Raw genomic sequence first — 14,342 nt, forward strand, 5'->3', positions numbered from 1 at the left:
TATACAAATTATTATCAAAAGAACATACAGAATTATTTTTTACGTTTATAACCACTGAAAGAAAAATGTTTTGTTTGCCTGTGCCAATTACACTACTGACCTAAGAAAGTTATCTGTTAATAACCTTTTTTCTTCTGTCACCTTGCAGAACACAGGTAAATAACTTGTGCTCTCTCAAGGAGACTCCGAATAATACCCTAACAATTTCATGTTCTGAAATGGAGTCACAATATGTAGAACATAATAAAAATTACACAGCTGAGAAGAAAAAAAGCTTCACTTTTTTATAATGACTGTTATTGTGAACAAGTGCAAAAAGACTAAAATGCTGAGAGCTAGAAGAATTACTAAAGCTATAAATCCTTGGTAAGCAAGATTACTCTCCTGTTTGGATGGTGGTATTTATAGCATTGTTGAGGCACAATGCCGCTGTATATTTTCTGCTGGTCTGAATAGGGTAATTCCTTCCCGGCCTTCTGTAAGAATAGTCTGTGCATAGTGACAGCTTTTGTTTGTCAGGAGCAAAGAGCTTATGGTATGTGAACCAATGCCTGTTTCTCCACTAGTCATTAAAGACTCTAACATGAATTCTCTGGAAACAAAATATCATGAAAATGATGAACTACACATGTTCAATATACCACTTACTTCAGTAACATCTGCAGGAATGTAATAATAGTCTTTTGAAAAAATAAAGTATCAAGTAATTGTCTATTTACCTTTTATGAAACAGGAAAAAAAAGGATTGTTTCAAGATAAAATCTCTTACATTGTGTATTTTATACCAAACCAGGCAAATAAACACATTGTCGTATTTGACAAGGGAGAACAAATTCAAAACATCTCTCAAACTGAAATAAGAAAAAGAGAAGGCTTTCTTTTGAAAACAAATGCCATTTTCAAACACTTCAGAAAACTTTTTCCCATCTTGAAATATAGTTTCTGTGAAGTCATTTAATATATCTTCCACAGTTTTAGTGACGATGATTGATTTTTATAAGTCTTAGGATATTTTACACATCTTGTAGCATAATGTCAATGTAAATATGCAATTGCACACGTTCTAATCCTTCAGTCTACAACACAGAAGTAGGCTAAACAATCTGTAGTATTTGAAAGACTTCAGCAGTGTTCCTTCTAAGCGTGGTTTTCTGCACTGAGTATTGCAGTTTCAGGGCCTTGGTGAGAAAAATCTAATGTGCAGTGTGACCTTTGAGTGTTAATTCCAACTTGGATGTTACAAGGTTTGTCACGCAGAAGACTTCTGATATATTATAACTAATGGTATGTCCACTCCTACAGTTCTTACATAGGTGTATCTCATGTTTATTACAGAAGACCTATTTCCACTAAGACATACATTTGCCAGCTAATGACGACTGGGATGAGGAGAATTAGAAGTAGGAGGTATAAAATATAGTTTTGTTAATGTTACTGGTTACATTAAAAGATATATAAGGGTAGCTACAGACTGCGTCTATACATATGTTATACCTCTTTCTCCTACTTTGAAAATGGGTTTTGTCTGATTTAGGATATAAATTCTTTTACTTTTTAAAATTTGTGTCACGCCTTGCTAACTGAGTGCTATGAGAGATGTCCAGTAGTATGAAAACGTGGTAATTGGCTTCAGTGGGAGTTTTCTCTAAGCCTAGTATATAAAACAGCCTTTGCCAGTGTTGAAATTAATTCCCCTTTTGTTTGGGGTTTATTAAAAGAAACTGCAGAATATTCCATTGTGCAGTCTGAGACAATAAATTTTTGTAAATAATAAAATTAAGAAAAATATTTGATCAATGTATAAAGAGTTAGTATAAAAATATTCTTTCTTTAGCTTATACATTTGTATTGGATCAGGCTGAGATGGAGTTAGTTTTCCTCACAGCAGCCCCCATAGAGCTGTGCTTTCTATTGGTACGTAGAAAGGGGTTGATAGCACTCCAGTGTTTTGGCTACTGCTGAGCAGCACTTGCACAGCATCAAGGCTGTGTCTCCAACATTCCTCCCCCACCACCAGTGGGCTGGGAGGGGGCAAGATCTTGGGAAGGAACATAGCCAGGACACCTGACCCAAGCTGACCAAAGGGATATTCCATACCATATGATGTCAGCTCAAAGATAAAAGCTAGGGGAAAAGAGTGGGGGGTGGGTGGGGGGGCATTCGTTATTTATGACATTTGTCTTCTGGAGCAACCACTATGCATACTGAAGCCTTGCTGCCCAGGAAGTGGGTGGACATCGCCTTCTAATGGGAAGTAGAGAATAAAATCTTGTTTTCCTTTTGCTACCTTGCACAGCCTTTGCTTTTGCTTTTATTAAACTGCCTTTGTCTTGACCCACGAGGTTTTTTTTCTTTTCCATCTCATTTTCTTCCTGCCTGTTCTGCTAAAGAGGTGAGTGATAGAGCAGCTTGGTGGCACCTGGCATCCAGCCAAGGTCAACCCATCACAACATTTTTAGGGCAGTTTATGGATTTTGTATCCTATAATTCCATTTTATTTTTGCACTAAAAAGAGTTTATACATTTACCATATTTACCAGTAAAAATAAAACCTTTTCCAGGTAATTTAACTTAAAAATTAGAGGTCATTTTTTTTCCAGTTAATACGGTTGTAATCAGCACTTTGCAAAAATGTAAAATTTTTAATATTATATTTAAAATTTTGAGTACCAGAATATAATGTTCTTTTTACTAGTAAATGTTTTTGTTTGTGCGTTTGGAAAATGACTACTCTATTTTGAATCATCTTATAAGTGGAAATGGCATAGTATTTAATACACTATACGTCTGCCATATTTATTTCTTATTCACTGGGTGTTTTAGTTGGGAGTTTTATGCTTCTGTTGTCGATTTTTAATATGACTAATGCTGACTTCCTAGAATTAGGTAACACGTCTAAAAAGCAATATTTTAATACAGTGTTAGCAAAGAATTTATTTTTAATTTCCTGTCACAGCTACTAATCTCAATTTTTATGGCAGTCCCTGGGTTTGCTGGTAGTACTAGAATGAACTCTGTTTTCTCCTGGGAGACCAGGCTGCTTCTTCTATGAGCTACTTTTGAGCCTGAGCTCATCATCTCCATCCTCACTCTGCTTCTCTGATGTGTCTAGATTGTAAGTCATTCAAGGCCTTCCAAGAGTCTAGAAGAATGGGGGTTCATCCCTACCTTACTGTAGCCCCTACTGAAATGCCAGTACTGACATAAAACTGTCAGTAACCAGTTATTCGTCTTTCACTTGATGTTGCCCTTCTAGGCTTCCTTTTAGTTTTCAGTAATGTGTTTCTGTTATTAATCATGTGTTATTGTGTTCAGAGTAATAGATACAAAAATCCCTTTCTCTACAAAGAACATTTTAATAAGAATAATTTTAAAGAATCTGATTAATGAAAAAAAAAGGAGAACAAAAAAGTAAAGAGAAGAAGGGAAATGGGTTTACATTTATAATGCCATTTACAGTTCTCAAATATGTCCTACTTTTTTTTTTTTTTTTATTTAATTTTACACTTCCAGGAATGCTGGCTGTATTCTTTGGAAGAAGGAAGGCTCTAGTTAGACACAAGGAGATCTTCCCAAGGCTTTTTAGATCACAGTTTTTTATATGGCTAAAGATGCAATTTGACCATTTACCATATATTCTTAAGGATGCATTGATTTTCTACAACTTGAAATACTAAAATAGGAATGATGGGACAGAGGATAATTAGGAATAAGGGAAAAGGGAATAATTTAGTCCTACTTATTATAGCTTTTTTTTTTTATCTTGACCATCAATATGTCAGGAACTACCCAAGGAAGGATATGATTCCTATGGTTGTTACCTCTCAGGTATTGCTCTTTGAATTAAATAGCTGAAGGGCAGATCTTAGTGCCAGCCTTGCAGATTCAGCCATGTACAGGTTTTAGGTGCCATGTCATGTTACCCTTATCTACTTGTCTTTGGCGAGAATCCCAAAGCATTGTTGGCCATCAAGTATATGATTAATACAGAGATTTTTCAATGTCCTTGGCAGTCCTTGTACAATTACCTCACTCTGACAGCTGTGTCTGATCTTCAGTCAGTTGTGCTTTTTCTGTACAATTGGCACTCCTTTTATTTTTTCCTTCAGTATTCTCTAGCTGCCCAGGAAGAATTCAAAATGGAGCCTTCACATAGTCTTCTGTTTCTTTTATTTTCATCTTTTTTTTTTCTTTCATGATCACAGAAAGAGATCACAGACACTAAAGTGCACTGGATGTGAAGTACAAAAATGCAACTGAAGTTAATAATAAGTATCTGGACTCCATGTTTCTCATGCTTTGAAACTGAGAAAATGAAATAAATGAATAAAACCTTCTAGAAACAGCTCCATGAATCAGTGGAAATTAAGCATCTTAGAAATCTAAACCATACACTGAAGTAGAGTATTATACTTCATAACTGTAGTGGACTCTGGAAATTGGGGGTATGGACTGTGAGGATGGACAAAGATGAGACACTAAGACATCAGGAAGGAACCAGCTGAAATAGATGTTAATATCAAAATAATAGCAAATGAGTAGGAGATGTGACTGTTTTAATGTAATAAAATAAAAGATAAGAAAATATAAAAGGAAATGGAAGTTCTCCTAGGAGTACTTCTACATTACAATGCTGCATGCAATATTTTACATGGGCTGATATTGATCACACTTCATAAATAAATGTAGATATAGGTGCTTTTATCCAATGCAGTTTTTAAGTGGTAGGAGACAAAGATATATTTAAGTATTTAAAACTGACAAGATTAAACAACAGTGATAACTCACTGAATGTTATTATTAGGAACTACTGATAATATTTATACCATTTTGAAATACATTTCATTTCAATATTAACATTTTAATATTAACATTTCAAATCATTAATACATTTCTATATTAAAATAAACAGCAAAAATTGGTAGATGAAGTTCAATACAGAACTGATTTCAGCCTTAATGGTAATTTTTAAAGGAAGTTTAAGATACTTGTCACTAAAACCTATCGTGTGAGTGGTTTCATACAACACTAGCTGTGGGCATACAATCAGCATAACTACTAAATTTGAATAAGCTCTCTTTCTCTTGCAGTGATGTTCTCCTCCTGAAACACTTCAAGAGACTGGTGTTTCACAATATTTCAATAATAAATTGCTGAAGATAAAGTTTAGGAATGAAATAAGCAATGCTTGTTTTTCTAAGGAGTATATGATTTCTTAAACAAAATACAATGAATAGAGTGAGAACTTCAGCCTGTACACTAAAAGGATATTTCTGCCTTCTCTTTGCCACATGCAACCTCTTCTGGTGTTGTTATGTATATACTAGACAATCTTAAAATTTTAGAAATAGAATAGAAAGATAAAGTACATTTCAAGAAAATCAGAATCCTCTATTGTATATAGTACTTTGCCATTTTTAATAACTTATTTGTGTTACTTCATTTTTAAAGAGCAGATGAAAATTATCAAAACAGATATTATAATCATCTATGCCATAGCACAAAAGTGAAACAAAACCCTGATTATTTTTTTTTAATAAATTACCCATTAACCATTGGGTTAAGCATTGTTTTGTGACAAAATTTGGATTGTTTCTGCCAGGATGAGTGTAACAAATAGTGTTCAACACATTATCTCAATAAAACTATCTCTTCCAGAAGGTAAAGCAGAAAACATGACAAATTAGCTGTTGTATTGGGAACTGCAGTTCAGAACAGCTGGGAATTGCAAGAAAGTAAGAAGGTGAGAAGCATAAATGAAATACGTTTTCATTGAAATTGAGCGAAGGAAGATAAAGAAGAAACTGCAAGACCACATGGAACCCTAGTTAAGCTTATTTGTCTAGGTAACAAAAAAAACTGTTGGTCCTGTTGTTTCACAGAAACTATATAGTGCCATAAAGCTGTGCAAAGCAAATTTTAAATGTTAGCGCACTAGAAATTTTGTATCTTACTTAGAGTTTAAGAACTATGGAAGGCCTAATATTAAAGACAGTGGAGAAGCTTGTCCCATTCTCTTGAACCTCCTTGGAAACCTCTGTGCATGTACAGAAGGATTAGTAAAATCCTTTCATCTTACTTCTACTGCCAGATATTTTTTCTGTAACTACCAAGAAAGGAAGCATAAATAAAAACCATTGTGTTCTGTCTTTTGGAAATCCTGCTCCCTAGCTACACTTAATTGTTTGGTTAGTTAAACAGCTCTTCTAAATTTCTTTGAAACACTGCTGGGCCAGTAAGAGTCTTAATGGATCTGTGAATAGGATAATAACAGCAATAAGGCTCACCTGAAACTTTTCTCCGTATCCAGACAGAATTAAATCATGATGAAGGAGGTTGTAGTTGATCGAATTATAAATATATATTTGTTGTGATTTATACTTTTTTACTACTCAGTATAAGTGTACCAGATGTCCATATGTATTGCCATTTTTTTCATTTGGAAGTTGAATAGAAAGCGGGAAAATCCTTTACGAAGTTCAAAATAGTACAGGTACTCCAAATGGTATATGCTGCTAGTATTGCAGTATTACAAAAATTACACAAAATGGAGATCCGATTCCTCTACAAAGCTTAAGAGCAATTTACTGAAGGTCTTACAAAAAGGTCTAAATAATTAGAGGGCAGGAAATAACATATGACTTCCAGGACTAAATTAAGAAATAAGAACTTCGTTCTGACAAAATATTAAAAAACAATAGCAGTACTGGGTTCCCAAAAGAAGTGGAAAGGTAATCTGACATACTTCATAGAAAATGTATTCTCGTTCAGTTGACGATAAAATATGAGACTTTACATTCACTCAAATTTAAAATGTTTTACCAATATAGACCTGAGGCTTTGTATTGTCCTTTGCTAGACAGCACTGAGTAAAAAATTCTATTAATATTTTTCAGTTTTGGTTGGCAACTGGATGTATTTGCACTTATTTCCCAAAGTGTTAATCTGCTCCATAGGATTTCAAGTACACAATAAACTATAGTCAAGACAGTGTCTCCATATAGCATTTCTGCCTGTTAGAGGAGTGAGAACTTAGCCACTGAAGTTAGTCAGTCAGTCATGAGACATACCTGTGGTCACAAGTAGAGTTAATAAATCTATTGAGGGATTGCTTAAAGTATCCAAATATTTTAAAGGGTTCTCCCACCTATGTTTTAAGATCCAAAAAGTTTGTTTGTTTTTCAAAAGAGATGAAAAAATTTGTCATGGAAAAAAGTGGCGAAAATTTGGAAAGTCCCTATTAAAATATTTTTCTAGGAGAAGAGATGTTATGGCTATCAGAAAAATGTTCTTTACTGTCAAAAAAGAATGGTAAAGACGGGATTAGTTTGTTTAAACATAGACATTTAAAAACTCTTCCATGAAACTACAAATATTACTAAACTCAGTCAGAGGGAAATAATAGGAATTTGTTTTCTGTCTAATGGCTGGAATTGTTCTTTTCCATTTTATTTGGCATTATATGTTTCTGTGCAATCTGTGCTTTGTCTTACCCTGCTATGTGTAACTGGGTGATTTTGATGAGTATCTTTCCTCACTTCAGCCAGATGCATCCCATTCATGGGGACAGTGAAAAATAACAGCAAGTATCTTCAAGCTACTGAAATTGGTATTTTGTCTGTGTAGGTTTGCTGTGAACCATCCTGTTCCATAAAGCTGGACTAGGATACAGCTTTTCATGTTGTTTATGATGCTGCTTTAACTCTATGATGTTTCCTATGTTCTCTTCTTCTGTAAGTGATTCACATTAAATTTGTAGTGTGGTTTATAGATTTTATTCTAGAAAGTAATGGTATTACTTTTTTTTTTTGCAATTATTTCTTTTGGTGCAATATTTGCAGCAATTTGTTTTGTTGGATGTGTGATTTGGTCTTTTTAAGAGGTTAGCTCAGAGGTAAAGTAATAGCTACTTAATTAAAGGGTTCTAGGATTATACCCCAGCATAGCTTCAGTTCAGCTCATCAAATCATTACCTAGAATTCCCCATTTTGTTAACTTCTCATGGGAAGGAGAATTCTGTCTGATTGGCTCCTCTATATTAAATTATAACACGATTGCTTCATGCACTGTTGAACACCTGACCTGTTTGCTGTGAAATCTTCCATAGAATACCTATACTTAAAATGTTGCTTGAATGTTTTTTGGTCATTTATATGGTTTAGAACAGCTGCTGTGTTGTCAGATAGAAGCACAAAATGGTAATTAGTGAGCTATATAATATTGTATATTTGAAATATATATCTGAAAATAGTTGCAGGCATTAACAGTATTTCCAGAGTTTTAACATATGTCATAATTATATGAACTTTATAGCAATATATTCATCCTACAATTTTTCTTTTAACCAGCAGCATGATTGAGAGTGGACTGGATATGGAAAAATAAATAGAACTCAAGGCAGTGTTGTAGATATGTGGTCAGCTTTGGATATACACAAAAAATTCTAAGAGCATTAGTTTCCCTCTTTTTTTCCTACTTTACAGTTTCAATAACTTAAATGAAGATGGTGCTTTGCCTAATTATCTTTTTCAAAGGTGTCATAAATTCTTCAGAATTATGCATGAGTGCAGTGCACTAATATTGAGATTGTAGCTCAGCGGGTAGCAACTTTAACTTGCATGGATGATTAGTTTGCCTAGAGGACAGGGTGTAAATTAGAAGGGGTAACCTGAAAAGATTGCATCTTTCTAACTCAGTTTGCAAATTTTTATTTTGAAATCTTTTACCATATGTATTAGAAAGACTTATTAGTGTGATTCATACAATAGGAACCATGGCAGCCATTGTTAACTTCGCAAAAATATATTTAATAAGCTCTTATTACCATCCCTGTGGTAGGAATACTCAGTTTTATTCCATGTACACAATAATTAGACTTGAAGTTAATGAATGTTTTATATTGTCATGAGGCACTTACAAATTCTTAGTACATTCCTAGTGTGGAACCAGTTGCAATCTGCTTTGTCAAATTTCATCTTTGCATCTAAAGGAACGTTCTTCCTCTTTATGTTAATTATCCAGAACTAACCTCCTTTTTCCTCAAACCAGCAGTCATTCCCTAAAAGCTTCTGAGATTTCTCAGGGCTAAAAAGAGAGCAAACTGCCAGGTTGCCTGCAGAAGACCACCTGCTTGCTGCTACTCTGTAGAAATCAGCAAAGACTGGGGGCTACTGCTAGAAAACTGTGGGCTTTTGCTGTTGGAAGGAGAGTCATATCCTTTATGGTTTCCTATTTCCATTTTTTCTTTGCTTAACTTTCACAAAATGTGTTAGTATCCCAGACTTTTGGTAAATTCAAAGAATCATGTTACTGCTGTCCTTTTTTTAACCCTGTTACATTGATTTATCTTTAAATATGCCCGAGTCATCTTTCTACGCTAAAAAGCCAGGATCCTAGCCAATTTTTTATATTTTTTTTAAAGAAAGTAGTACTTCTTACTCAGCATTCTAAAAAAATCAGCTGACAAATGTGCTAATGAAAATTCAAAACACTGTAGAGTTCGTCTACATTTAAAACTGGGTATTATGAACATCTGTAAATCAATCTCTGTACTTTAGTTTTCCCACATTTGCATGAGTGTTAAACATGAAGAATTGTGTTGTTATTCAAAATATTAATGATACTGAAATAAACTGAGCACAGATTGTGGTGCAAATGCTTCTTGGTGTTATGAAGAAACAGCAAGAGCCTTTGCAGCTGCTCTTTTCTGGAAAACAAACATTCTGTGTCGCAGCAAAGCGCAGGCCTTCAGAAGTGAAATAAGCAAATATAGGATGTTCCATGTGATGTTTGAAAGATGTTTATGATAGACGGAGAACCCAATGAGAAGCGACTCTGAGGTCCTGCTACATTGAATGGCTGCCCGGCTTACATCTTGTGACTCATGGCATGGGGTGCCATGAGTATTTGCAAACTCTTCTCTTGTCCCTTGGAACATTTTTTCAGTGGATTTTCATAAAAGACACTAGGTTAAAATTGTTTTGGAAAATGTGGAATATCAGAAATTCAGCATAAACCAAAACCATCTGTTACAGGGAAAACACGTTTTTTGTAACACTACGATGGGTTTTGGTACTGGACTAGAACAGTTAAGCGTTTCTGCTACCATAAACTACTGTTCAGCTTGCTCAATACATTGTGTATTCTCTAAGTAAGAGAAGAATAACCCATGAAAGCTGTGCCTATTTTTTTTTCACCATTTTGCAGATTGCCCGGAGGAAGTGCGGGGATTTCCCATGTGTCAGTACTTGAAGGACAAGGGGTGGTGCTGTGGTCGCAATGCTAGGATGTCAGCATGCTTGGTATGATTCCCCTTCTTTTCTTTTTCCTACTGAGAGCTTTATCCAGATGTTATAGGATTCATTGGTTTTGGCTTCTAATCCTAGAGCCATGACTTTAATCCAAGATTCTACAGAATAACATCATTAATGCTGTAAGCATGATGAATTATATCTAAAAAAAAATAGTATTGACCTTCCAGCTTTATATATTTTATACTTGCTGAAGGCATGAAAAAATGAGTATTGACAGAAATGTATTTTAAGAGCGGACAGAAAGGCCAAACCTGTGTTGAAACCTAAGCAAGGTAACCCCTCAGGGTAATAGTTCCTGGCCAAGGACTTAGGGGGAACAAGGTAATTGTAGAAGGACTGCAATCAGTAACTCCCCCAACGCCTTCATGATTCATAATATTGAATGTTCGGACTGTTTAAAACCTAAACAAACCTGCCTATTCCAAAAACCAGAAGAGCTCTAAAATCCATGTGGCTTAAGAGACTGGAAACATCTTTTTAACATTGCACCAAGAGATTAAGTGCTTTTAAAGACCTAACCTCATCAAGACAGGATGATGAACTGTTGTCTAATTTGAAAAAACAGAAATGTACTGAAAATTTCAATCACTGTTTCAATTAGAAGACCACTATTCCTTTCCTCTATTCATTTTTAATTTCTGGTATCAAAATGAATCACATCAGGTTCTGGCTAGCCTCTGCTGCTAGCTCTGTACCTCTGTTAGAGAGAACGGTGTGCACTAAAGATTCAGTATAGGCTAATGTATTAAGGTCATGTAAACTTGAAATAACATGGTAGTTAAATGCTATCAGGAGAAGGTATAGGAGGACAGTTGTTTAGTATTCATAAGGCTTAAATGTGTTACCCTTGGCAAGGTACAAGTAAAAAATTGTTCCTTTTAGTGATGTTGCTGTATAACTTATCACAAAAAGTGCTTTCTTTTCTCCTTTTCTTGTCGGTGTCATACAATACCAATTCTTCCTCATCTGACACGTTAGCTATTTCCTTTCCCATTCCATTTCTTTTAGAAAGAAAAAATGTGGACCATTTTTCAACAATGGTAGGAAGATAAATTTTGTAAGCAAATGACCCCCAGGAGACAGTACTGATCATGCCATATATATCTATTTTAGATTTCACAGAAATCACAGAAATTTGGCAGTTAAAAACTTTTTCTTGTTTAAACATCCACAAAAGGCAAAGAGTTCTCCTGTGTCACTAGATACTTCTACTGTTACTATGTTTGCAATTCTCTCTATGCATTTTTCATGACTAGGATTTTCCTTGCCTTCTAGGAGGTACAAGGGAGACAGCGCAGTGCAGCTAGGCACCCATCTTCCTAGGGGTAATGGCTGGCTAGGAGAAACTGAGTCTGCTGAGCAATGATGCAGCATTATTGTTGATGCTATATGTCTTTCAAATCGGTTAAAGTGCCAAGGGCCAAAGGTTCTGGAGAAGAGTTTCAGTTTCAGACCCTTACAATACCTGTTAGAAGCCACATCTGTCTTCTAAGCAGCAGCAGATACATGCTGGTATGAGGGCTATAACTTATACCACAGAAGCCAAACCTGGTAGTCAGCCAAAGCCATGAACGGAGGAACTGCAACTACTTGGACGGTGTTTGAAGAACAATCTGAAAGACAAGATCAGTTCTAAAACTAGGAGAAGGAGAAGTAGGTGATTTGGAGGCAAGCAGTCTTATTCACTGTAGTGGCATTTGGGGACTAAAGGTCACAATGACCCCATAAGTGGTGAGGCATTTTGGGTTTGCTATCTAATTTGTTGTGGTGTCAGGTAATTTACTGAATTTTTGTCTTTGTTTCTACTATGATCTTTAATATTCGGTTGAAATTTTTACAGGCACAGTATCTTTTCAACTATGTAAAAATATTCCACGCTTCTAATTATTTGTCATTCTTGGTCACTATGGATCACAAAAATCAAGTACTCTCACACCTGCATCAGGATTTATGTTATGAAGAATAGCAAAAGATAACGTACATCATTTTAAACTTCAGTCCCTCTGAAGTTTTTATTTTATTTAATTTTACGTACAGAAGGTAAATTTGTCTGAATACTTAAGACTAAAATTATTTAAAGACATTGTACATTGAACTAATATTTATTTTAAGATAGTTGAATATGCAAAGTGAATGATTTGTATTTCAGTAGGAACAGACTCAAGAAAAATGCATGTCTGTTTAGCGCTTTCACAGAAAGTAATCCTCTGAAATTCTTCTACAAGACTAAGAAAAACAAATTCTGCTTGCATCTATTTCCATACAGTTGGTTGTCATTGCTCCTCCTGTAAATAAACGAAAATAACAGGAGTGAGCTGATTATAAGTCCCTAAAGCTATTAACACTTTAAAGTGTGCAAGCTTGTGTTATGTCACACCATTAATCTTTTAAAATGTCATCTCCTCTGACTTTTATACAATGTGTTTATAAAATGTTCTGATAAAGAATAAACATACCAGCAATTTAATTCCTTCACTTTTAAAGGCTTTGGAGCGAGTTGCAGTTGGCCAAATGGTAAGTAATATTGTTTATTTTAGCCATTCTAAGATAAAATGTGTTTTCCCCCCTTGAATGCTCTTAATCCATGAACTTTTATTGAACTTCTGCCTTTCTGGAATCTTAAATACTAGCATACACTATATCAAATCCTGATAGATAGCATGTGTCATCATGAAATCATATTTTTATTGCTGTGATTGTACTTAGGGAATCAGTTTTCTTTTGACAAGAGTCTGGAAAAAAAGGCACTGCTTAAAATTTAAGACATTAAACTACCCATAAACTTCTTTCGCTATGTTTCAGCTAATACGTAAATTCGGTACAAATGTCCTTCTGATATCCCTGGTTTGGATCACTCTATCCCAGTGTTTTATCAACCAATATAAAATTAGAAATTGTTATGACAAAAGCTTGAACCTGTTAGAAACATCTTCCTTCTCACTTTTAATCCCTGTATATTTTTTTTCCTATGAATACTTTGAATTATCGTTGTGCAAGTTATCCTTTCGGGGATGGTGGACACTAACTGTGCAAATATTTGAAAGGCAAGGCCATATGTAAGCCCACTGGCCCCAGTAGTCTTCTACTGTACATGCATTTTGCTGTGAATTTTTGATTGGCAAGCATTAACTATTTTTATGCAAACAGATCTTTCATACCCAAAGTTATGAAGTTTTCAGTGTATTCTGGTTTTATGAGCACAGTAATTTCTGCATGATTCAGAGAACAGTGTATGGTTATTCAGCTAGGGAATTACTGCTTTTGTTTTTAAAACAGTTCAGGTAAATTGTTGTATTTATTTATTTTGTATAGTAGAATTTGGATCATGATCAGTACATTTTTCCTCTGTTCTTTTTCCCTCTGCCAACCTTTGAACTTTTACTTCAGATTTTGGGTTTCTTTTTTTTTTTTTTTTTTTGCATTCATGGTTATGTTAGAATCTGACGTAATTTTAACTGGATGCAAGAACATTAGTAAATTGTCCTCTTAAACCTGTTATGACTGATTGTAAAGAATACAAGCCAATAAATAGTTAAGGAAGCCAATACTGGTTTTGTTACTCTGATCTTAATTTCAATGTCAATTTTAAATCCTTGCTGTTGTAAATTTTTCTGCAGCTGCCTACAGAATCATTGTTTTATCGAGCTGTTCTTCAGGTTATCATAGAAGAAATGTATGGTGTCACCAAAAGGTAGGAAGCTCTGAATTCGCAGAATACGAACCAAAGATCTGGTTCTCTTCCACCTCTATTTTGTAGAGAAAGTACTTCTTTGAAAGAAGAAGGGTGTAAGAATTAGTCTTATCAGACTGCATATAGATATTGGTATTAAAATGCAGGATAGGTTTGTTCATTCTAAATCCACATCACGAAAGTTGACAGCCAGCTGAAAATGAGCCAGCAGTGTGCCCAGGTGGCCAAGAAGGCCAATGGCATCCTGGCCTGTATCAGAAATAGTGTGACCAGCAGGAGTAGGGAAGTGATCGTGCCCCTGTACTCCATGCTGGGGAGGCCGCACCTCGAACAGTGTG

General features: G+C 34.9%; 1 protein-coding gene across 1 annotated transcript in view; it reads left to right on the forward strand.

The window, feature by feature from the left end:
• Positions 1 to 14,342, forward strand: part of METTL25 (methyltransferase like 25) — a 63,155-nt gene that overhangs the window by 29,396 nt on the left and 19,417 nt on the right. The window contains exons 7-9 of the mRNA XM_035901683.1: positions 10,207 to 10,301; positions 12,798 to 12,827; positions 13,931 to 14,004. Coding sequence (XP_035757576.1) covers positions 10,207 to 10,301; positions 12,798 to 12,827; positions 13,931 to 14,004 — 199 coding nt within the window. The remainder of the gene's footprint in view (positions 1 to 10,206; positions 10,302 to 12,797; positions 12,828 to 13,930; positions 14,005 to 14,342) is intronic.

The sequence above is a fragment of the Egretta garzetta genome, unplaced genomic scaffold (assembly GCF_000687185.1).
Source record: "Egretta garzetta isolate BGI_Z169 unplaced genomic scaffold, ASM68718v1 scaffold68, whole genome shotgun sequence".
Classification (NCBI taxonomy): domain Eukaryota; kingdom Metazoa; phylum Chordata; class Aves; order Pelecaniformes; family Ardeidae; genus Egretta; species Egretta garzetta.